The 22,006-nt window shown below is 46.8% G+C and overlaps 2 protein-coding genes across 5 annotated transcripts in view; one reads left to right on the forward strand and one right to left on the reverse strand.

Moving 5' to 3' along the window:
• Positions 1 to 16,291, forward strand: part of LOC127577820 (fibronectin-like) — a 90,326-nt gene extending 74,035 nt beyond the window's left edge. For 2 of the 4 annotated variants that reach the window (XM_052029406.1, XM_052029424.1), the window contains 7 exons: positions 2,078 to 2,583; positions 3,465 to 3,603; positions 6,702 to 6,872; positions 8,082 to 8,207; positions 9,338 to 9,444; positions 11,976 to 12,071; positions 15,294 to 16,291. In XM_052029406.1, the coding sequence (XP_051885366.1) occupies positions 2,078 to 2,583; positions 3,465 to 3,603; positions 6,702 to 6,872; positions 8,082 to 8,207; positions 9,338 to 9,444; positions 11,976 to 12,071; positions 15,294 to 15,362 (1,214 nt within the window). In that variant the 3' untranslated portion in view covers positions 15,363 to 16,291. The remainder of the gene's footprint in view (positions 1 to 2,077; positions 2,584 to 3,464; positions 3,604 to 6,701; positions 6,873 to 8,081; positions 8,208 to 9,337; positions 9,445 to 11,975; positions 12,072 to 15,293) is intronic. The other 2 variants (XM_052029414.1, XM_052029433.1) reach the window with 1 other exon arrangement.
• Positions 16,292 to 16,405: 114 nt separating this feature from the next.
• The window catches only part of atic (5-aminoimidazole-4-carboxamide ribonucleotide formyltransferase/IMP cyclohydrolase), a 31,551-nt gene continuing 25,950 nt past the window's right edge, over positions 16,406 to 22,006 (reverse strand). The window contains exons 15-16 of the mRNA XM_052029446.1: positions 21,174 to 21,329; positions 16,406 to 16,658 (exon numbers count right to left, since the gene is read on the reverse strand). Of these exons, the coding sequence (XP_051885406.1) occupies positions 16,539 to 16,658; positions 21,174 to 21,329 (276 nt within the window). The 3' untranslated portion in view covers positions 16,406 to 16,538. The remainder of the gene's footprint in view (positions 16,659 to 21,173; positions 21,330 to 22,006) is intronic.

The following is a 22,006-nucleotide window of genomic DNA, read 5'->3' on the forward strand; positions in this document are numbered from 1 at the left end:
TCACTGAACGCCTCGAGGCAGCAAGATCAGCTAGTTGACGAGACAGGTTTTAAGCTGCTGGTGCCTATTAGTACAAACTGTTCCTTGCGCTGCAGTGTGGAAAGTGCAAGTTGGTGGTGTGTGTAGGGTAAACACATAGTTGTGAGTCCATGTGCATGTATGTGGGTCTAGAGCATGTGTGTGTGCTTGTTGTAGGTGCACTAATGTATGTGTATGCACGAGTGTATGTACATATGTGCATGTGGGGAGGTGCAGTAGTTTCCCACCAGGGTGCACACCATCCTGACTCAGCCTCTCCTTTACCAACACTGGTTCAGAACCCCAGAACTCCTCACCTATCAGAATGGTGGGAGCACCTTCACCACACAGACAGGGTGGTTCAGGAAGGCTCACTCCTCCTTCTCCAGGGCCCATAGGAGCCATCAGTGGTTGTTGGCCCCTGCAGTAATGATACCCCTTCCCGAGGACTCATTAAAAACCTGTTGAATATGATAATGTTTTGCCTTGTTTCCAACACAGTACCCAGGAGTGATGCAGGCGTGGGGGAGGAGACAGAACATCGACAGTGTTGTTGCTCCTGCACTTTGAGATCTTCAACCAATAATGCCTTTTAAGTGTGTTTTTATTTTACCCAGGTGCTTTATATTTTCAAGGCAAACAAAAGGACCCAAGTCAGATTCCTTTGCAAATGCAGTTTTATTCGCACTCTCTCACACAGTTAATCATGGAATACTTGGGCGCTAACTATCTGTACTGAGTCCCAAACACTGACCATTACACTTGGGGCAGTCACAGATGTCTTGACTGGGCTCCCGGTGTCCAGGGTTCACTACCCTTCATGAAGGTCAGTCTTCTGCCTCAGGTGGTGCCAGTGACACAGTCGCTCCCTCGGTCGTAACCCTCAAAATAGCTGGCTGTGGTCCTCACTGGCTACCGTCAAGGTTCTTCACTACTGACCACCAGGTGGAGTTATCGCTGCTCTGACTTGCTGATGGGTTGGGGTTGGTTATACCCCTGCTGTGGACCTCCAGAAACTTAGCTTGACCAATTGGAAGGCAAGGTGGGAGGGCCACTGCTAGTCACTTCAAAATATAATGTGTTTGGGGGAAGCTTTGAATGCAACCCTCCAAATAAGGTAGAGGCAAGAAACTGAGGCTCCCTTGAGTCTGTTTCTCTATTGTTTCTCTTCCCCTGGAGTGACACTGGTGTTGAATATTCAATAGGCCTACATGTGGTCAGTGACACCTGTTCTTGTCGTAATATCACTAACCTGTGAGCTCAGATTGAATGTCTGGTCCAGCTAATTTTGAGGATTTGGATCTTCCACCTGTTTAAGATCAGCTTGGCCAACCTTCCCATGATTTCCAGCTCCCTGTTCTGAGGAGCTGCCTGTCTGCAGTATCCATGATGGGTAACTGCAAAACATGCCCAGTGAGGGGTCAAGGAACTCTCATTGCTCAGCTTGGACAGGGTTGCAGTATCCCTATTTCAGTTGCGATTAAGAAGTTTACCTTTGGAAGTATATTTTATGTTTAGTTACTGATCTAAGTGTATTTTTGAGTGTCAAATGCCTTGCTGATGTCAGGAGACAGATTAACCAGTTTAACAGGTGCCACAAGCCAATTTCACCAGTGTCTGATGCCAGTTTAACCAGTAACAGTTCCCACTGTTTACATTACGTCTTGGTAGTTTGTCGAGTGTCTCTGGTGTGGCCAAGAATTACTGAAGCCTTGCTGGATTATACTTCCCCTTGAGTTGGACAGTTCCTCGCACTGTGTTCCCTCACTCAATTACTAAATGGTATCAGTGGTCTGATGCTGCAGCATGTTCTGTAGCTGGCCTCCTTGTCCACCGAGCTCTTGTTTCAGCCAACCTGCACCCTGGCTCAGCGCGCTCCTCCGCCTCCTCACCATAGGTGCTGCTGCACAGCCCGTGCTGCCCTTAATGCATGCTGCGTTCAATGTGTGCAGACCATCCTCGCTGGTTCCCAGCTTGTTTTAACCCTGCTCTGTGCAGCCATCAGAAGCAATTATTGCTGCGGGCAGCTTACTAACCTTGCATCACTCTTCTGCTTCAGAAGCCCTCTTCCCGCAGCTTACCACTTTCCTCCCGCCTGAAAGACACCAGCAGCCTGGGTCCTGGAGTGGTCACTTGCCCCTTGACTCGTCAAGGCCGCTCACAGATTCCAGTCATGACAAGCGGAATGGTCTATCAGTTTCAGGATCGGATCAAGGCCATTGGCAGCCACCCAAGAGTCATCCAATCCCCACTGAGGTGGATAATCACGACAGCCATCGGCGACATCCCTCCACCCACGTCAAGCCAATCAACAGCACATTAGGCCAGCAGGAAGGTGAGGGCAACAGAGTGCTGGAGCACTATGTCGTCACTCCCACCTTGCCGTCCCGTCACCACCAAGCAGAATTCGTGGAGGAGAGTGGGCGGCAACCAGAGCGAACTGGTGGCCAGCCGTATGGAAACGATGCACTGCAGACGTACACCATCTCCTGGAACCCTGTTGCTGACGCCAACGAGTACCTGGTCTCGTGTTACCCAGCTGAGAGTGACAAACTACTCCTGCAGGTAACTAGAGATTTCCTGATTGCATGTTCTATCAATGTTATGCCTGAGAATCTGAAATCCTAGTTAATCACAAAGGAAGAACTTCCAATTAGTTTTGGAATGGTTGGAGGAGGAGAAGAATGGCACTAGGTTAGTCATAGTCCTAGAGCACAGACAGGCTCTTCAGCCCACTCTGCCCATGCTGGCCATTGTACTTAACTTTACTAGAACCACTGGCCCATATTTGCTTCCAAGCCTTCTATACCTTGGCGATTCAAATGCTTGTCTGGATGCTTATGAAAATGTGGTGAGAGTCCCTGCCTTCATCACTCCCTCAGGTCATTTGGTGGATCCCCTGTACAGGCAAACTCGCCAGCAGTCAGGATTGAACCTGGATCACTGGAGGTGTGAGGAAGCAGCTCTACTAGCTGTGCCACAGCACTATCCTAGGGATCCACAACTGAGATCAATAAACCCTTGTCTATCCTGTTCAAAAGCCCCAGGTCCTGTCTGGCTCACTGAAACATCAAGAGGCCCCGACCCCCATCCCATCCAAAGATCAATCCTGTGATGTTTAAGGAAAAGGAGGTGCATTTATTCAAACCCCTCAGTCAGAGGCCAGAGTAACCCCTTCCACAAAATAAAAAAGGATAGCATGTCCTTGATTATATTGGGAAACCAGAGTGGCTGAAGGTGCTGGAAACACTCAGCAGGTCAGGCAGCATCTGTGGAGAGAGAAACAGAGTTAACATTTCAGGTCAAAGACTTCGTCAGAACTGGGAAAGGGAGAAAAACAGGGCAGTTTTAAGCAGCTGTCAAGGATTGGTAGGTCAAAGGGAATACGTTTGTTAGGGTGAGGCCAGGGTTGCTGTGGTGAAAAGCTGATATGTCTGCCCTTCCAGGTGCGGGTACCAGGAACCTTATCTTACGCTATGCTTCATGGCCTTAAATACGGGGAGCAGTACAACGTAGTAGTGGAAGCCCTGAATGGTAATGATAAACACGTAATATTGGAGGAAACAATCACCGCTAATCAACAACGTAAGTCTGAGTCTAACTGTTGCAGCAATATGAAGGCTCAGGTGGTAAGAAACTTCTACAGATCCTTTGTGTATTTTCGTCTCCCACCCACACCCCCCAACAACCCCACCCCCTCCTGACACCACCCAGTTCTACCCGCCATCACCTGTGGGGACTCTCCCCACCTCCATCAGCAGCAGCCCAGCTAACCAACCTAGCTCCACCTGGTTTGCCTGCCCCTCTCCTCAACCTGTCCACTTCTCCTCACCAAGGTGGCCTTCCACCTCTCTGCCCCCTCCCCCTCCTCACTGAGCTGTTCCCCACCCACCTCCTGCCAGACCTTTTCCCCCGCCCCCACCCCCATTACCCATGCATGCAGCCAAATTCGGTTCAGAAGGGGTAGGCATTAAAACCCCCTGGTCTCTGGTGCCCTTACACATGGACCACCTTTCTTTGGCAGCACCTGCAATCAAGTAGTATTTGAGCAGTGGCATAAGATGTGCTCTGGTCCAACGTTGAGGTTCCCAGGTAACGTGAACGAGCGACAGGACCCTATTGGCAGTACAGTAGATCTGCAACCAGTGGACTATTCCACTCTGCCTTCTCCACCTACCACCCTGTGGGCACCCCCCCCCCCACCCCCTCCATTGCAGTACTACATTCAAAGCAAGTTTCTGGCAATTCCCCCTCAAAATTTCAGAGTTAATCAGCACTCCCACCCACCACTAGAGACTCCACAGCCAACCAAGCTGCCAACTCCAGTGCGAGAGACGGGCAGCCAGTCTACTTGCCATGAGATGTTTGCATTAGAAGGAAGGTCACCCAAGTTCCAGTCTGTCAACCCTGGCCACACTTCAAGCTGTGAATAGTGAAACTGAACCGTGTATAAGGTGTACAAGCTGGGTGGCAAGTGATGTTTTGCTCATTGTGAGTTCTGCTGGTTTGAAGCTCATGGATTTCCACCAATAAGATTGTGTAACAAAGGTGGGGAATGAAGTTAGGATTGAGAGGCTGGATGGTCACTCTGCCCTGTTCTGATCCTGTGGCTGTTTTAAACCATTTAAACACCATGTTCTGGCAGCGAAGAGGAATACTCAAGAGTGCTCTGACTTCGGAAGTGCACCAAAACCCTCCTTGTGGCTGGGTGAAAGCAGTTTGGCAACTGAATGTGGCAACAAGGTGGTTACTGTCAGTTGGTCTGCCTCGGGGAGGTGGGGGGGGGGGGGGGCGCGGTGCTCTGCCAGTCTCATGAATCCATGTGGTCTCCTTCAGATGAATTGGTACTGAGTACAAGTGGCCTGTGTGTATGCTTTAATCCAGCGCAGGTGTACATGCTGCATCCTGGCCACGTGCATCCTGTCCCAGTCTGGGCTGTAGAGATGTCCACACTCATCACGTACATGGGCCTGGAGAGTCGGGTATTTATTAGTGGCAGTCACATTCGCTGTGCAGTGGAGAGTAATGCACTTTAGTCAATGTGAAGTAGCCTGTGCCTTTTGAATAAACTAACCACACAAGTAATGTCCAGAGTTCGGGCTAGAATGGACCTGAAGAGAGGAGTGTACAGATGTGAAAGGTTGCCCTTGTGATTTGGAGTATATATGCGTGTATTGGGTGACCCCCTGCACACAAGGCAGACCCCTTCCTCTGCTGTCTCCAGGGAATTTATCACTCCTCTTCGAAAAATATTCTGCTCGTTAAAATTCCAGACATTCACGTCTGCCCACAACCACACATACACCAGTCGTGTTCTCTGTGGGTAGCCCACTTCCCTCCAACACAGAACCAGGATAGTTTTTCCCCCACTCCGCCCCTTCACTCTGGAACAGAGATCAATTTTTCTCACCACCGCCACCACCACCACCACCCCCCCCCCCAGCTCTAGGACAGGAATTGTTCTCCCCCCCTTCACTCAGGGATGGGTTCTCAGTCACAGTGTTAGGATCCACCTCTATTGCTCCCTGTGAACCCTAAAGACCCCATTGAAATATTTTGATTGAAGAGCAGTGGCATTCTTCCCTGGCTACTGTTTAACCCTGACACAGATGGTCTGGTCCTTAGCACGTTTTTGTGGGATCTTTCTGTGCATATGTTGGAATACCTTGCCATGAGATGACGTTTCATTGCTTACACTGTTCCCACCGGCAGGTTCCTATCCAGTCCTTTGGCAGCAATTCTCTCTCAGATTTTCCTGTAACGTACAAGGAGGCCATTCGGCCCACTGAATCTGTGTCGGCTCAGAGCATCCCGATGGGTCCCATTACCCCTACTTAAGGGGAAGTTCGGCCAGTCCCGCAGACTAAACCCGCTGAGCTTGAATCTGCCTCTTGGTCCAGTGCCTCTGCAATTATTATTGCAGGGTTGCAGACACTTCTGGCAGAACAACCTCCGGTTATGTCGGGCGTTTCACAATGCCGGGACATCGCAAAGTAAAGTCTCTTTTGGGTTGTTTTCACTATTGCATGTGGGGAGTAAATGGAATTTCAGCTGATGTCATTCCTGAATAAAAGATACAAGGATGTGAGGAATAATGATCTGAAAAGGGAAATGGGGGCAGAATCAGTCATGGCCTTCAAAGAGTAATTGGAGAGGCACTTGACAGGGTATGACTTGCCGGGCAGTGGGAAAGTGCTGTAGAATGGGATTCTACCTGGACACAGCGTAGACTTGATGGGCTGAATGGCCTCACACAGTAACAGTTCTACCATTCTGTAAAATACAGCACCTGGTTTCGGTCCAACAATCCCACAAACGGCAGTGTGAGTGTGGTCATTGGTATTGGTTTATTACTGTCATTTGTACCAAGGTACAGTGAAAAACTTGTCTTGCATACCGATCATACAGGTCAATTCATTACACAGTGCAGTTCCATAAAGTTAGTACAGAATGCATTGATGTACTACAAGTAAAAACTGGCCAGCACAATGGAGCCATGGTAAACCCACCTATGAGGCAGCACCTCAGACGGTGCTGCAGTACCACACAGGACTTTCAACTCTGTACTCAGCCTAATGTGAGAAGCGAGTCATGAATGACCACTGAAAAGTTTTGGGCTTGGTTAGTCATGATTGCCCAGATGGTCCCAGTTTAATGACGCCATTTTTGTTTCTCCCCCGCAGCTCCCAACCAACCAGAACGCTCTGCCCCTTCACAGGAGTTCTGCTTTGACACTGTCACTAATTCCAACTATGCAGTCGGCGAGGAGTGGGAACGATTGTCCGAGACCGGATTCAAGCTGTGGTGCATATGCATAGGTTATGGAAATGGTTATTTCAAGTGTGACTCATCTAGTGAGTAGTCTGGCATCTTCTCCAAACCTCACTCCAGCTACCCTCACCCGGTCACACAAGCCTCCCCTCGGCATGTTTGAGATGAACTAATTTCTGTAAAGAGCACTGAAATAAGCAAACATGGCCAGGGCGCATTGGTTGACAATTCCACAGCCAATGCAAGCTTTCAGAAATGACCATTTGACATGTGACCTCAGTGATCACATGGATAATGCTTTGCTTCCAAACAGTGATCAGACCAAGAAGTTGGAACAGTGGCCAACAGTGGAACACTTAGGATGGAGTGAGTTTTCTTGGAACTTAGGATACACGTGTGAACGAACTGCTTTGTCATGTGTCTGAGGAAGTATATTGAAATGCATCTTAAAACATGTTGCTTTATGCAAAGATGGTTATATTAGTTTGTTGAATGACCACTTGTTTCATCACTGGCTTTTTTAGTTTATAAAATTTACCCAGGCTTTATAAAGGAACATTAGACACAAAAGCAAGGAAGTTGTACTAAACCTCTCCACATTAGTAATTTGTCCTCAGCTGGCGTATTGTGTCATCACAAACAAGGCATTGTAGAAGGTGCAGATTTAATACTAGCAATGAGGTGGGCAAGGAGACTTATCAAGGGTATTTGTAGTTTGGCTGGTTTTATTGAGGGGAAGATTTCCACTGGCAGAGCCTAGAAACAGAAGGTACCAATTTAGAGGCAAATTAAACCGACTGGTATGAGGGATGATGGATGTTTTTGTGATCTGGCACAATGGCAGATTCAATCGTAACATTCAAAAAGGAATTGGATAACTTCATTGAAAGGATTACGTTACGACAAAGTAAAATGCTGGGGGCACGGAACTAGTTTAGTATCTGTTACCATGAGCGAGCACATTGAACCAATGTCCTCCTTTGAAGTTATTAAGGTAGAAGAAAAATTACATTGTCGCCCATTATTCCACAGAACACAACTGCCCACTCTGGGATTGAGCCTGTTACACCCAGGATACTGTGGACAGCCAGTTAGATGGGGCTGACCTTGGTTGGCTTGTGGTGATTAGGCAGCTACTTACAGCCTTGTATGACCACTGTCAGCTAAAAGATGAATGCAAAGTGGGGGTGAAGGGAAGCCCCACTGAAAGGGGCACTGAGGGTGGACTGTTACTTGCTTGTGTTGGCGAGTGTGATTCAGTAACCATTGACTTCACTATCTCTCCTGTCCAGAATGGTGCCACGATGGCGGCAACAACTATAAAGTGGGTGAGAAATGGGATCGGCGCGATGAGAATGGCCAAATGGTCAGCTGCACTTGTCTGGGCAACAGAAAGGGAGAATATAAATGTGAACCACGTAAGTTGATGGGCAAATGCCACTGGAGCTGTTGTCCTGTCTTTTACCAGATTTCCCTTGTCCTTGAGGTTCTATCAGTCCCTGGACAGCAGCAGGGATCGGGTGTGCATTTGGCAGTCCTAGAAGGCTTGGGCCACCCAGTCAAACTCTCCAAGGTGTTCTGGCCCGAGAACAAGAGTCCAGTCCTACCTGCGCCACGATGGGAAACTTTTCCACTGTGGAACATAGGAACAGAAGTTGGCCACCAAGGCCCGGAAATAGACAATGGCTAATCTGCCCCATTGAAATCAAAGTGGCACACTCTTGGAAGCATTATGCACTCTACAGCCACAGGTGTATTTTGCATATACCTAGTGACCTAGGATGAATTCCACCCTTTGTGTGTGTGTGCATGTGCTTGCACATTCCACAGTTGTCTCCCTCTGCCCACCACCTCTAAGTTTGCCACACAGTTAGTTGGTCCCATCCTATGTCTGCATTAAGGACTAAGCAGCATTGGGTTTCAGTGGCAGCTCCACAATCTGCCTGCCGTTCCTGACTTGTCAGCTTCTCCGCACATATTGGTGCTTTAAAAATTGAGGAACCCAGGCTAATCCCCTGGACCTTTAGCACCAAACCCCACTCACACCAATTTAGTCAAGGCAGAGTGTAGTGTTTCACCAGCCACCACCCCCCCCCCCCCCAAGCCTCCCATTAAGATTTCGACCTCTGCACCCTTAATCTAGCATACATAGAACATTATAGCACAGTACAGGCCCTTCAGCCCACAATGTTGTGCCGACATTTTATCCTGCTCTAAGATCTATCTAATCCTTCCCTCCCACATAGCCCCCCCAATTTCTTTATCATTCATGTGTATATCTAAGAGTCTCTTAAATATATCTGCCCTACCCATGACATCCCCCTTATCTTCCTTCAATCATCTTAAAATTATGTCCCCTCGTGTTAGCCATTGTCGCCCTGGGGAAAAAGTCTCTGACTGTCCACTTGATCTATGCCTCTTATCTTGTACACCTCTATATACCTCGTATACCTCCTGAAGGCTCTTGGCTATCTCTGACACAATGCTACATTGTGTAGGTTGGTCAATCAAAGTGTTTGTGCTAATCGTGTGTTTGTTCAATGCACAGATGAAGCATCATGTTACGATCAAGGGAACATGTACAACGTAGGGGAACAGTGGCAGAAGGAGTACCTTGGCGCCATTTGCTCATGCACCTGCTTAGGAGGACACCAGGTACTTTGTCTCAATATCTAAACTTCCTAAAGATTATTATTACATTGCGACCTGCCTTAGTATTTTCCCGGAGTACTCTCTCAATAACTGAAAGCGTACAAGGTGAAATTCATCCAGATCCAACCTGTTATTTCGTGTTTCAGAGGAACAGATGGTGATGATTTCCACTGGTATCATAAGCAGGAAACACTGATGTAGTAAAATGTTGAAGAGTTGATTCTGCTTTCAATGTATGGCACTCTCTTCTCCAAGTCCAAGTTCCGCCCCTGATGTGGAGCACAAGATCCAGGCTGACACCCCAGTGCAGTTTGGATGATGCATTCAGGAATAAGTTGCTAAAGCAAGGCCCTGTTTGCCTGTGGATGGATGTAATAGATTTGACTACGCAACTCTGGACTTCTGCCTGGACTTAAGAATCTCGGAAAAATACTTGGCAGGGAAAGCATTGCTGGTTGGAAACATCAGGCATTCCAGGTGTGGTACAACACAGCCATGAAACTGCAGGACTCTGCAGTGCTGATTAATGGTAGAAGGGAGGGGAGTGGGGGTGTGGTCAGAGGTTGCTGGAAGGCAGGTTGAGCTGAAGCTCTGTTGTTCCAACTTTAAAAAGAGAGCTTGCATTCCTATTGTGCCTTGGGATATCCAAAACGGTTTCGAGCTAATGCAGTTATTTTGAAGTGCTGCTGCCCTTGTAATCTAGGGAGCACAAGAAGCAAATACCAATTTATTTAGGGATTTTGCTATCATGCCAGTGACTCCTTAGGGTGCATGCATGCCTTTGATTCACAGAGGTATTCTTTGTTATAATGAATGGTATACCATCTCCACATGGAGGGATATGGTACTAAATACCCAAAATGTCTTCTCAATTTACAGAATTTCACCTAGAGCGTATCCCTGGAATACATCCCTTCTGTAAATGTGGAAATTACTATATATGGTTTTTGCTTTCTGTGGGATTGTGCTTTGCACAAGTTGGTTCCTGTGTTTCCTAAATTACATTGGTAGCTGCATTCCCAAAAAAAAAGGATCAGCTGTAACCCACTCTGAATGTCCCAGGGTTGTGATGGGTTCTTTAGGAATGCAAGTTCTCTTCTACAGACTTAGAAGCAGCAGCCAATTCCACCCCTACACCCTCATCTCCACCAATCAGCACTGTACAGAGTCCTGCAGATTCGCCGTTGTGTTCCACCACACCTGGGAATGTGCGACAATTTGAACAAGTACAGAGAACATTGTCATTCTGAGCAAGTGGGTCCCATCCTGCCCTCCACATCCTGCCCTCCACATCCTGCCTGCCCCATGTCTGTGCTGTTACTTTCAGCCACGCATCCACTGCACATGAATCCTGCTGCGCGAGAACCTGTCTGTAGCAGCAGGGACGCAGTGACACACTCAGAGCAATTGCTTTTGGAGACCAGTCTTGATATCGAGGGGTGAAGGATGATTCCAAGTGCATTCTCTGCAAACACTGGTTTCATTTTTTGGAAACTAGTGTCCGTACCAACTCAAGTTCTGAATCTTCATGCCACTTGCTTTCTGCGATATCCTCTGCAAGCTCGGAAGGGGGAAGGTCACAAGTTCTGCTGTTGTCTGCAAACGCCAGAGGGGCATGGTTAAGGGGGTGGGGTTCAGGAGCATTGGTAAAGGTACAGTTGTCAGAGTTCTCTTCACTTATAATGCCACAAGGAAGCCATTCAGGCAAATGGGTCCTTGCCTGTTCCTGGTAGAGCAATCCCATATGTCCCTGTGCCCCCTTCCATTTTTCCCTAAACCCTAGCTACAGACTCCTGCACATTCCCAGCAACTCCCTCCTAATTCTGCCACCCACACACTCGGGGCAATAATACAGTAGCAAATTAATCTACCATCTTTGGGACTTGGGAGGAAACTGGAGCACCCGGGTGAAACCCATGCAGTCACACACTCCACACGGACAATGCTGGAGGTCAGGATCGAAGCTGGGTCACAAGAGCTGCGAGGTATTGCACTACCTGCCACAGCACCTGCCACTGGTAGGTGAAGAACCCACCGACAGCCTGCCCCATGTGTGACCCAACCCTCTGCACACTTGTGCTCATCTTATTCCCACTCACCTGAAGAGCCCTTAAAGTGGGAAAGGAGGGAAAAAGTCTTGCCCTGAGACTGATTTAGTCACAAGAGATCCTTGAAGAATTGGGCAAGTCCAGTTCGCCTCTTCCCCCTGTAGTTGCTGACTTGCATTATTAGTTCTTGCTCCAGCAGCACATCCATTTTACCATCCTCAGTTTCATCTTCCTTTTGTAACTTCCTAGTAATCCTCCAGAAGCTGACCGTTCTTTTCCCTTCTCTCTCCCCCTCCCCCCCCCCCCCCCCCCCCCCCCGGACTCTGAACCTCACCCTCCTTTTCTCCTGCCCACAATCTCTTTAAAATCATTCTGCACCATTGGGCAGTGGTCACAGGACCAGACGTCACATTTAACTTGAAGGGTGCTCATACTGTGTTCAAGGCCACCGGCCTCATTTGCCCCTCATGCACGTCTTGATTCCAGGGCTGGCGCTGTGACAACTGCCGAAGACCCAGACCTGATGCCACAAGAGACGGAGGCAACTTCCCTGGCCAGCCGACCACCAACGATAGGCCGAGGGTGAGTACCAGCCCTGAAAGGGCGCAGTAGGGCAAGACTTCTCTTAAACTACAGGATGCTGAGGGCTTTAGTGAGGCGGTCACTCCACAGGTAGACCAGGGGTGCAGGATTCCCTTGTAATAAGTTTGGGGGGGGTAGGGGCACAGTCTTTTCAGAGGAGAGCAGCAACAGCAGCCAGGTCTGTGGCACTATGACTGGCTCTGCTGAATAGCAAGGGAGGATGGGGTCAAGGAGAGCTATAGTGATAGGAAACTTTATAGTTAGGGGACAGGCAAGAGCTGCTGTGGTTGCAAACAAGACTTCAGGATGGTGAAAAGACTCCGAGCAGTTGCAGGACATTATCAAGAGGGAGGTGAGCAGCCAGATGTCATTATACATATTGTTACTAATGACGTATGTAGAAAAAGGCACAAGGTCCTGCAGAGTGAACACAGACAGATAGCAGGAAGGTTAAAATACGGGACCTCAAGGGTTGTAATCTCTGGATGACAACTGGTGCCGCATGCTATTGAGGGTAGGAATAGGATCGAGCAGATGAATGCGTGGGTGAGGATCTGGTGCAGGCAGGAGGGATTCAGGTTCTTGGACCATCAGGATCACTTCTGGGGAAGAGGTGACCAGCACAAAGGGACAAGTTGCACCTGAACTGAAGGGTTAAATGAGGACCAATATCCTGGCAAGGAGAGTTGTTGGCACTACTCTGGAGAGTTAAACTAGTCCATTGAGGGGTGGGACCCAAAGCAGTAGTGTATCAGATGAGAAAGAAGAAGCAAATATAGAGATTAAAGCGAGCAAATCCAGTAGGACAGGCAGAGGCAGGACAAGGAAAATCTGATGGGCTATATTTATTTAGTATTTATTTTAATGCAAGAAGTCTGATGGGTAAGGCAGATGAACTCAGGGCATGTATAGGCACATGGGACTGGGATATTATAGCTATCACAGAAACATAGTTGAGGGATGGGCAGCTCAGTATTTCAGAGTACAGATACTTCTGGTGTGACAGAGGTGGAGGCACGAGAGGAAGGAGAGTTGCAGTCTTGATTAGGAAGAATATTCCAAAGGGATGTCCAGCAAGGCCATATTGGGTAGAACTCAGAAATGAAAATGGGGATTGCTTTAATAGGATTATAGTTTACGCCTCTCAATAGTCAATAGTAATTAGGAATAAATTTGTAGGGAGAATTTGAAGGAATAATAAATAGAGTTGGAGTAGTAAAGGATTTTAACTTCCCTAATATTGACAGGGACTGCCATAATGCTAAGGGGTTAGATAGGGCAGAATTTCTTATGTGTCCAGGAAAGTTTTCTGAAGGAAAATGAAGATGGGGTTACTAGAGAAGGGGCTACACTCAACCTTTGATTGTGAAATGAGCCTGGGCAGGTGGCTAATGTGTCAACAGGGGAGCACTTTGGGGCCAGTGACTATAATTCTATTAGTTTTAACATAGTTATGGAAAAAGATAGGACTGGTCCAAAAGTTAGTCTTAAATTGGGGAAAGGTTAATTTTGATGGCATTAGACAGGAACTGGCAAAGGTTGATTGGGAGAGGCTGTTTGCAGGTAAAGGGACGTCTGGCAAGTGGGGTGTTTTTAAAACTGAGATGGCAAGTGTTCAGGGCCAGTGTGTTCCTCTTGAGGTGCAGAGCAAGGCTGGTAGGATTAGGGACCCTTTGGTTGACAAGGTACTCTGGTCAGGAAAAAGGCATATGTTGGGTATAGGCAGCTGAGATAAAGTCAGTCCCTTGAGCACAAGGGAATTGGAAGGCAAAAAGGGGACATGAGATGTTCTTGGCAGATAAAGGGGAATATTAAAAGATTCTATAAGCAGATTAAAAGGGTATCTAAGGAAGAGAGTAGGTCCTGTTAAGGATCAGGGTGGTCATCTATGTGAGGAGCCACAGGAGATGGACGAGGTCTTAAATGAATACTACTTGTCCGTATTTACTGTGCAGAAGGAAGCTAGTGAGTTTGGGGAAGAGAACAGTAATATCCTGAAGTGTATCAACATTACGAAGGAGGAAGTATGAGGTAGATAAATCCCCAAGGCCTGACCAGGTGTATCCTAGGACATTGTGGGGTAAGCAAGGGAGGAGATTGCTGGGGCCCTGACAGAGACTTTTCTATCTTCATTAGCCATGGGTGAGGGTACTGGAAGACTGGAGGGTGGCTATGCCTTTATTTAAGAAAGGTTGCAAGGACAAGCTAGGGAACAACAGGCTGGTGAGCCTAACATCAGCGGTGGGAAAGTTACTGGAGAGGATTCTAAGGGACAGGATTTATTTTCATTTGGAAAGGCAGGGACTGATGGGGGGATAGCCAGCATGGCTTTGTTTGTGGGAGATCACATCTCACAAATTTCATTTTGAGTTTTTTTTAAAAGGAGGTGACCAAGAGGATTGACGAGGGCAGGGCAGTGGATGTTAGCTGCATGGACTTTAGCAAGGCCTTCAAAGGTCGGAACACATGACACAGCAAACTGGATACAAAATTGGCTTGGCACTAAGAGGCAGAGGGTCGTAGTAGAGAGTTGCTTGTCAGATTTGAGGACTCTGACCACTGATTTGGGCAGGATTTGGTGCTGGGTCCTTCATTGTTCATCATGTATTAATGATACGGAAGAGAATGTAGGTGGCACGATTAGTAAGTTTGGAGATGACACCAAAAATGGTGGTGTGGTGGACAGTGAAGGTTGCCACCTAAAGTTACAACAGGATCTAGATCAGCTGGGAAAGTGGGCAAAGGAATGGCAGGTGGAATTTAACTCTGACTCTGGAAAAGGGTGTAGGCAGACCGTGCAAGGTTTTCCTGGGGTTATGCCCTTCAGCAACAGGTATACCTCTGGATACTGTTGGGGGGGGGGGGGGGGAAATGACCTTTTGGAGGGCAGTAGCAGTAGCAGCAGCAGCAGCAGCTGCCAGGTCTGTAGCACTGTGACCAGCTCTGAGGCTCAGTAGGGAAGGGTGCAGTGAAACCAACTGATAGTGATAGGAGACTTGCCAGTTAGGGAGATTGTGGCTGCAGACGAGACACCAAGATGGTGTGTTGCCTCCAGGGTCAAGTATGTCTGAGCGGTTGCAGAACATTCTCAAGGAGTTGGGGGTGCATTGTACTTGTGCATATGACAACACACTCAACTTTGACTTTGCACCAACAACAGGTTGCTTGGTGTTCAGAGTGCTGGCCAGTTACTAACCCTGTGCATTCCTTCTCACTACTCAGTATGTGCACTGCCCAGTGGAATGTGGTGGCCCCAGAGACGTGCTGGCCGACTCTCACAGCTTGGAGTAAGGTGGCAGACGGCAAGAGCAAAGCTGCGAGCATGGGACAGGAGCTGCCTGGCCCTGTTTCTAGCCCACCCAACTGCACTCTCCCAGCTTCTGCGCTCACACTCGCAACCTCTCTGCTTCCTCCAACCTAAGCCGTCACAGCCTCACCTGCTACGTCAGTGAATGTCCACCAGCAAGAGCCAATGGCAACTAAAGACCTCAAAGGAAATGGTTACAGGTTGGCTTTAAACCTGCAACTGCAATGAAGAAAATCCATCCACAAACCCACTGATAGACCAGGCCTTTATAAGCTACACATGGGTTAAACAAGCAGCATCGCTAATTAATAAAATGCACACCCTTCTCTTCAAATACTATTGAACCTCCCCTCCCCGTGTCAGGTGATCAAAGTTGTAATTGTGTAACTGAACCAGCTGTTATTTATCAGTATTTTCTCCCTCCTGCAGTGTGTTATTCTCTTTAATTCTTATACCGTTGAATAAACAAGGATGCAACTGGTGCCAGAAGATTTTAATTGTTAGTATATTTTCTGTGATCAGTGACTGTTTAAGTGCCAGTGCTTTCCTAACAATGGAGAGATGAACCTTGTTTTAATAAAACTTTTAAACACCACAGAAAGCAGTGTGGTCTTCCTCTGAGGTAAGAAGCAAACTTAAAGTAACTTCTGAAAGGGAATTCTGCAGCATATTAGACCCATTGGGCTGAATGGATTTATGCTAGAACAGGTCCCCATGAACTTTCTGTCACTCCCCTTCACCCATTCTTTTACTCTTTCCTCCCTCCTGTACTTTATTTAGCTTCTTCTCAAACCCACCCAGGCCATTTGCATCAGCCACTGCAATCCACTCTAGGTTGAGCATTTTCCCCAAGCATCAGTGGCTGACTATGGCCTTAGTTTGGCTGAGGATGAAGAGGGGGACCAATGGAATACCTATACTTGGGGTGGGGTAGAGGAAAAGTTAACAAGAAATAGCTACAGCTGAGACTTCAAACTCTCCAATACAACACTGCATGACTCCAATTCTCAAGAGTAACCCAAGGCAATATGTTGGACTGATTTATTTATAACCTGGTAACCATTTGACTCCAGAGAACAATTTCCAACATCAATACAGCAGCAGACAAAACATCCTACTACTGGGGCCCAGTGATGGGCCGGCAACAGTGGGCAAACCTTCTAGTGGTGGAAGAGTCGGAGGTTGGTGTGAAACAGAGTTATACCCAGCTGCTTGCACGCATCGATCACCAACTGGTCAGCTGCTGACCCTGATGGGGCAGCGATGAAATCCACTCCACTCTGTGGAAAGGAGAGAGAAAAGGTGAATTTGATGTGTTTATGGTTTACAGTTGTACGAAAGGTTTGCACAGTAGCAGAAATGTTTAAAACGAGGGCATAGGTTTAGGGCAAGAGATTCAGAACAAATCTGAGAGGAGAATGTTTCCAACCAGTGGGTGGTTGGTATCTGGAACTCACTGCTTGAGGGGTTGGTGGAATCCAACTCTCGCACAACATTTAAGCAGCACTTGAATCAGGATATAGAAGGCAATGGACAAAGTGCTGGTAAGTGGGTCTAGTATAGATGATTGGAATGACATGGTGGGCCACAGGGCCTGTTTCTGTACTCTAGGACTCTGATCAGCGCCCATTCAGAGTAAATGTAGGGCAACTAGTAGATAATTGGCTTTTCAAAAAGGATTCCATTAAGATCCAGCACGCTAAGTGCTCATGATTTTGAAGGTAATAAAATAGAATGAATGCACAGAGATAAACAGATCATTTTAAGGCTTGGCACCAGTAAGTTGCCACAGGAATTGATGTTTGGATTTGAACTGTTTACAGTGCACATTAATGATTTAAATGAAGGAGCCAACTGTAAAGTACCCAAATTTTCTGACAATACTAAGTTACTCAAGAAAGCAAGCTGCAAAGTGGATGCAAAGTCTCCAACAGAATTCATACTGGCTAAAATATGTGGACAGGTAGAATATAGCATGGTGAGGAATATAAAAAGGACCTTTCAAATTGGGAATAATTATTGCTGGTTTGCTTTGTGAAACCTAGGTGACCTTCTGTATAAGGGAGGAAATCATCTTGTAGATGAAGCAAGCAATTAGGAAGGGAAATTGTATGTTAGGCGTAACTGCAAGGAGGCTGTTATGTAAAAGACAGGCCTTCTACAGGGGGCTGGTGAAAACATCACCCAAGTACTATGTATAGCATTGATCTCCATATAAATGGATATTCTTGTAAGTTGGCGTACCTGGGATAAGGGATCAAGTTTGCTGGAATTTACAATCAGCAGTCCCTGTCAATGAGACACACAACATACAAAGTGGGATTGATACTTGGAGCAAGTGTTTCTGCAAGCCAGAGAACCAGCACTACTGGACACGATACCTCACGGAGGACATACTGAACATGGAGCAAGCACAGTGCAGACTAACCAGAATGATATAATGGTTTGAAAGTTCATGTTCCCTTAAATACATACTAGTAGTTGATTGGTAGATGTTGACAGAGTATACAGTGGCATGCAAAAGTTTGGGCACCCCTGGTCAAAATTTGTTACTGTGAATAGCTAAGCAAGTAAAAGATGACACATTTCTTTAATATTTTAGGCAAGATTACTTTTTCATTTCCATCTTTTACAGTTTCAAAATAACAAGAAAGTAAAAGGGCCCAAAGCAAAAGTTTGGGCACCCTGCATGGTCAGTACTTAGTAACACACCATTTGGCAAGTATCACAGCTTGTAAATGCTTTCTGTAACCAGCTAAGAGTCTTTTAATTCTTGTTTGGGGGATTTTTGCCCATTCTTCCTTGCAAAAGGCTTCTAGTTCTGTGAGATGCTTGGGCTGTCTTGCATGCACTGCTCTTTTGAGGTCTATCTACAGACTTTCGATGATCTTTAGGTCGGGGGACTGTGAAGGCTATGGCAAAACCTTCAGCTTGTGCCTCTTGAGGTAGTCCATTGTGGATTTTGAGGTGTTTAGGATTGTTATCCTGTTGTAGAAGCCATCCTCTTTTCATCTTCAGATTTTTTTTTACGGATGGTGTGATGTTTGCTTACAGAATTTGCTGGTATTTAATTGAATTCATTTCTCCCTCTACCAGTGAAATGTTCTCTGTGCCACTGGCTGCAACACAAGCCCAATGCATGATCAGTCCACCCCCGTGCTTAACAGTTGGAGAGGTGTTCTTTTCATGAAATTCTGCACCCTTTTTTCTCCAAACATACCTTTGCTCATTGCAGCCAAAAAGTTCTATTTTAACTTCATCAGTCCACGGGACTTGTTTCCAAAATGCATCAGGCTTGTTTAATGTTCCTTTGCAAACTTCTGACGCTGAATTTTGTGGTGAGGACGCAGGAAAGGTTTTCTTCTGATGACTCTTCCATGAAGGTCATATTTGTGCAGGTGTCGCTGCACGGTAGAACAGTGCACCACCACTCCAGAGTCTGCTAAATCTTCCTGAAGGTCTTTTGCAGTCAAACGGGGGTTTTGATTTGCCTTTCTAGCAATCCTACGAGCAGTTCTCCCAAAAGTTTTCTTGGTCTTCCAGACCTCAACTTGACATCCACTGTTCCTGTTAACTGCCATTTCTGAATTACATTACGAACTGAGGAAACGGCCACCTGAAAACACTTTGCTATCTTCTTATAGCCTTCTCCTGCTTTGTAGGCATCATTTATTTTAATTTTCAGAATGCTAGGCAGCTGCTTAGAGGAGCCCATGGCTGCTGATTGTTGGGACAAGGTTTGAGGAGTCAGGGTATTTATAAAGCTTTGAAATTTGCATCACCTGGCCTTTCCTAACGATGACTGTGAACAAGCCATAGCCCTAACAAGCTAATGAAGGTCTGAGACTTGGTAAAAGTTATCTGAGAGCTCAAATCTCTTGGTCCCCAAACTTTTGTATGGTGCTCCTTTCCTTTTTTCACTCTAAAATTGTACAAAACAAAAATACACTAATCTTGCTTAAAATGTTGAAAAGAATGTTTCTTCTTTAACTTTATGACTTTTGGAGATCAGTTCATCTTCTACTCACATAACTATTCACAGTAACAGAAATTTTGACTGGGGGTGCCCAAACTTTTGCATGCCACTGTATAAAGACTATTTCCTTCAGGAATATCAGAATAATGGGCGTAACCTTAAATTACAGTTAGGGCATTCAATGTCCCAAGGGGGTTTGAGTACAAAAGCAAGGAAGTCTTACTGAAACTATAGCCCTTGCCTTCCCTACCAAAGATCTACAGTACTTGTCTTAGAGACATGAAGATTGCATGACCAACATCACTGAAGTTTACGAAGAGGTAATAAGAGAAGTAAATTACCTTGACTTCCAAAATATCTTTGATAGAGTCCCATATCCCAACTTGAACATAAAGAATAGGAGAGGTAGGCCATGCAGCCCCTCTTGCCTGCTCCCATTCGATAAGACGGTTGTGAGCCAGAGTCATACAGCAGAGAGTCCATGCCCACTATTAAACACCCACTTACGCTATTCCCATTTTATTCTTCCCACATTTCTGTCAACCCTCCTGTGCATTAGAGGCAATTCACAATGGTCAATCGATCCCCACACATCGTTGTGATGCGGGAGGAAACCGGAGCACCCAGAGGAAACCAACGCGGTCACAGGGAGAATGTGCAAACTCCACATGGCAGCTATGGCCTGGACTGAACCCATGCCACTAGCACTGTAAGGCAGCAGCTCTATTCACTGTGCCTCCCTGTGATCATTTACCTTTCCTGCCCTTATCCCTTCACACCTAAATATCTATTGATTTTTTTGTTCTCTCAAATATACTCAGTGACTGAACCCCCTGGGTATGGAATACAAAGGCTCACCACCCTCTGAGTGTAGAAATTTCTTCTAAAAACTGTTCTGAACAGCCAACCACGTATTTTGATAATGACCACTGGTTCCTGACACTTCAGTTGAGAAACATTTCCCTCACATCTACCCTGCAAGCATTTTGTATGTTTTATTTGAAACCACCTCCAACACTTCTAAACCGAGAAAGTACAGGACCAATCTACTTGATCTCTCCTCATACAAAACGCCATTGTGTATCTGAATCAACCCAGTGAACCTCGTACCACCTCAATGTACTTATGTCTGGAATGATCTGTCTGGATGGCATGCAAACAATTTTCACTGTATCTCATTACATGTGACAATAATAAAGCAATTACTTTGCTGCACTAGGGAGACCAGAGTTGCAAACACTATTCCAGATGTGGTCTCACCAGGGTCCTATATCCTAATTGAAGCAAGACGTCTCTATTATCGTACTCAAATCCTCTTGATAAATAATGGCCAACATGCCTTTTGCCTTCGAAGAGCTTGCAGAACTTGTAATTCCTGTACCCCTGAACACCAACATCACTCCCCATTTCATAAATAAATGTCTTTTTTGACTAAATACTTTTTCTATCTAGAACTTTTCTGGTTTCTCTTCTTCTTCCTCAAGGTCCTCTGACAATCAATAGTGATCCCATGGAGAGCTAGGGCAGTCCTGGTTTCCTACCAGCCAGCAAGGCTGCCCACTCACCCCCCTGCCCCACCCCAAAGCGAGTCCAAGCAGGTACCTCCCAGGGGTGCTGATCCCAAGGGTCACTATCTGCCACAGGATGCTCAGAGCAGCTCAGCACTGGAGATTGGTGCCCCTCCAGTCCTACCAGAAAACCTCCATAACCTTGCAAGTGTGCCATCAAACTACGTTCACCCTATTAACCCGCCGCACACCACCACAGCATCCCAGCATTTAAAGGTAGTGGGCCATCATGAGCTTCCGACAACACTGACCTTCTTGGCCCGCTCAACATTGTCCCGGAACGGAAAGAATGCGTCGGAGCTCAGAGCAACTCCTCTCAGCCTGGAGATCCAGTTCTTGCGCTCTGTCTCCAACAGTGGCTCAGGAACCTCCTCAAACATCTCCTGCCACTTGGCCAGCTCCACAGCCTGAAGGGGTGTCACAAGAGAATATCCAATCAACTCTGGAAATGATAAGTGCCTGCAGAACAACCAGCCCCTCTGAGTGGCCAGCTGTGTCTCAGAGAGTAGCACTCTAACCCCAGTCTCCAGAGAGACTGCATCCAGGCTGACTCTGCTCTGCCTGGGGGATGGACCAAACGTGGACCCCTGCAAACATCACCACAAGCTTCCCCGTAAAATCTAACACTGGTTTTCCACGTGAGCCGGCTCCACATAAATTGGCTTTTGTGCTGCAAGAAATACTCTAGCATTAACAGCACAGGACGAACAATAGGGATACAAAGTCATGAGGGTGCAATACCTGATTCACAAGTTATTTTCTACACGTGTGTAGCTGAAGATGCCAAGTATCCCAACAGACTCTGGAAGGACACTCTGCTAGAGATATGCTGGGAGTCACAGAACAAAGTAGTACAGTGAAGGAAGGTTATGTGACTGACACCTGGCGAGAGCACTGCCAGGACAGCGTTCTAGCTATATGATTTGGCCATGAAAAACAGAATAGACAAGAGTGTCTGGGAACAGCCATCTTGTGAAGGGACTGCATAATGCACTGAAAGTACGAACAGGCATCTTTATAATTAAGAACTCTCTGGCCTGATAAGGAAAGGAGGATGTTTTGTTTACCCGATTCTTGGATGAAT

Source organism: Pristis pectinata, chromosome 1, assembly GCF_009764475.1.
Source record: "Pristis pectinata isolate sPriPec2 chromosome 1, sPriPec2.1.pri, whole genome shotgun sequence".
NCBI classification, from domain to species: domain Eukaryota; kingdom Metazoa; phylum Chordata; class Chondrichthyes; order Rhinopristiformes; family Pristidae; genus Pristis; species Pristis pectinata.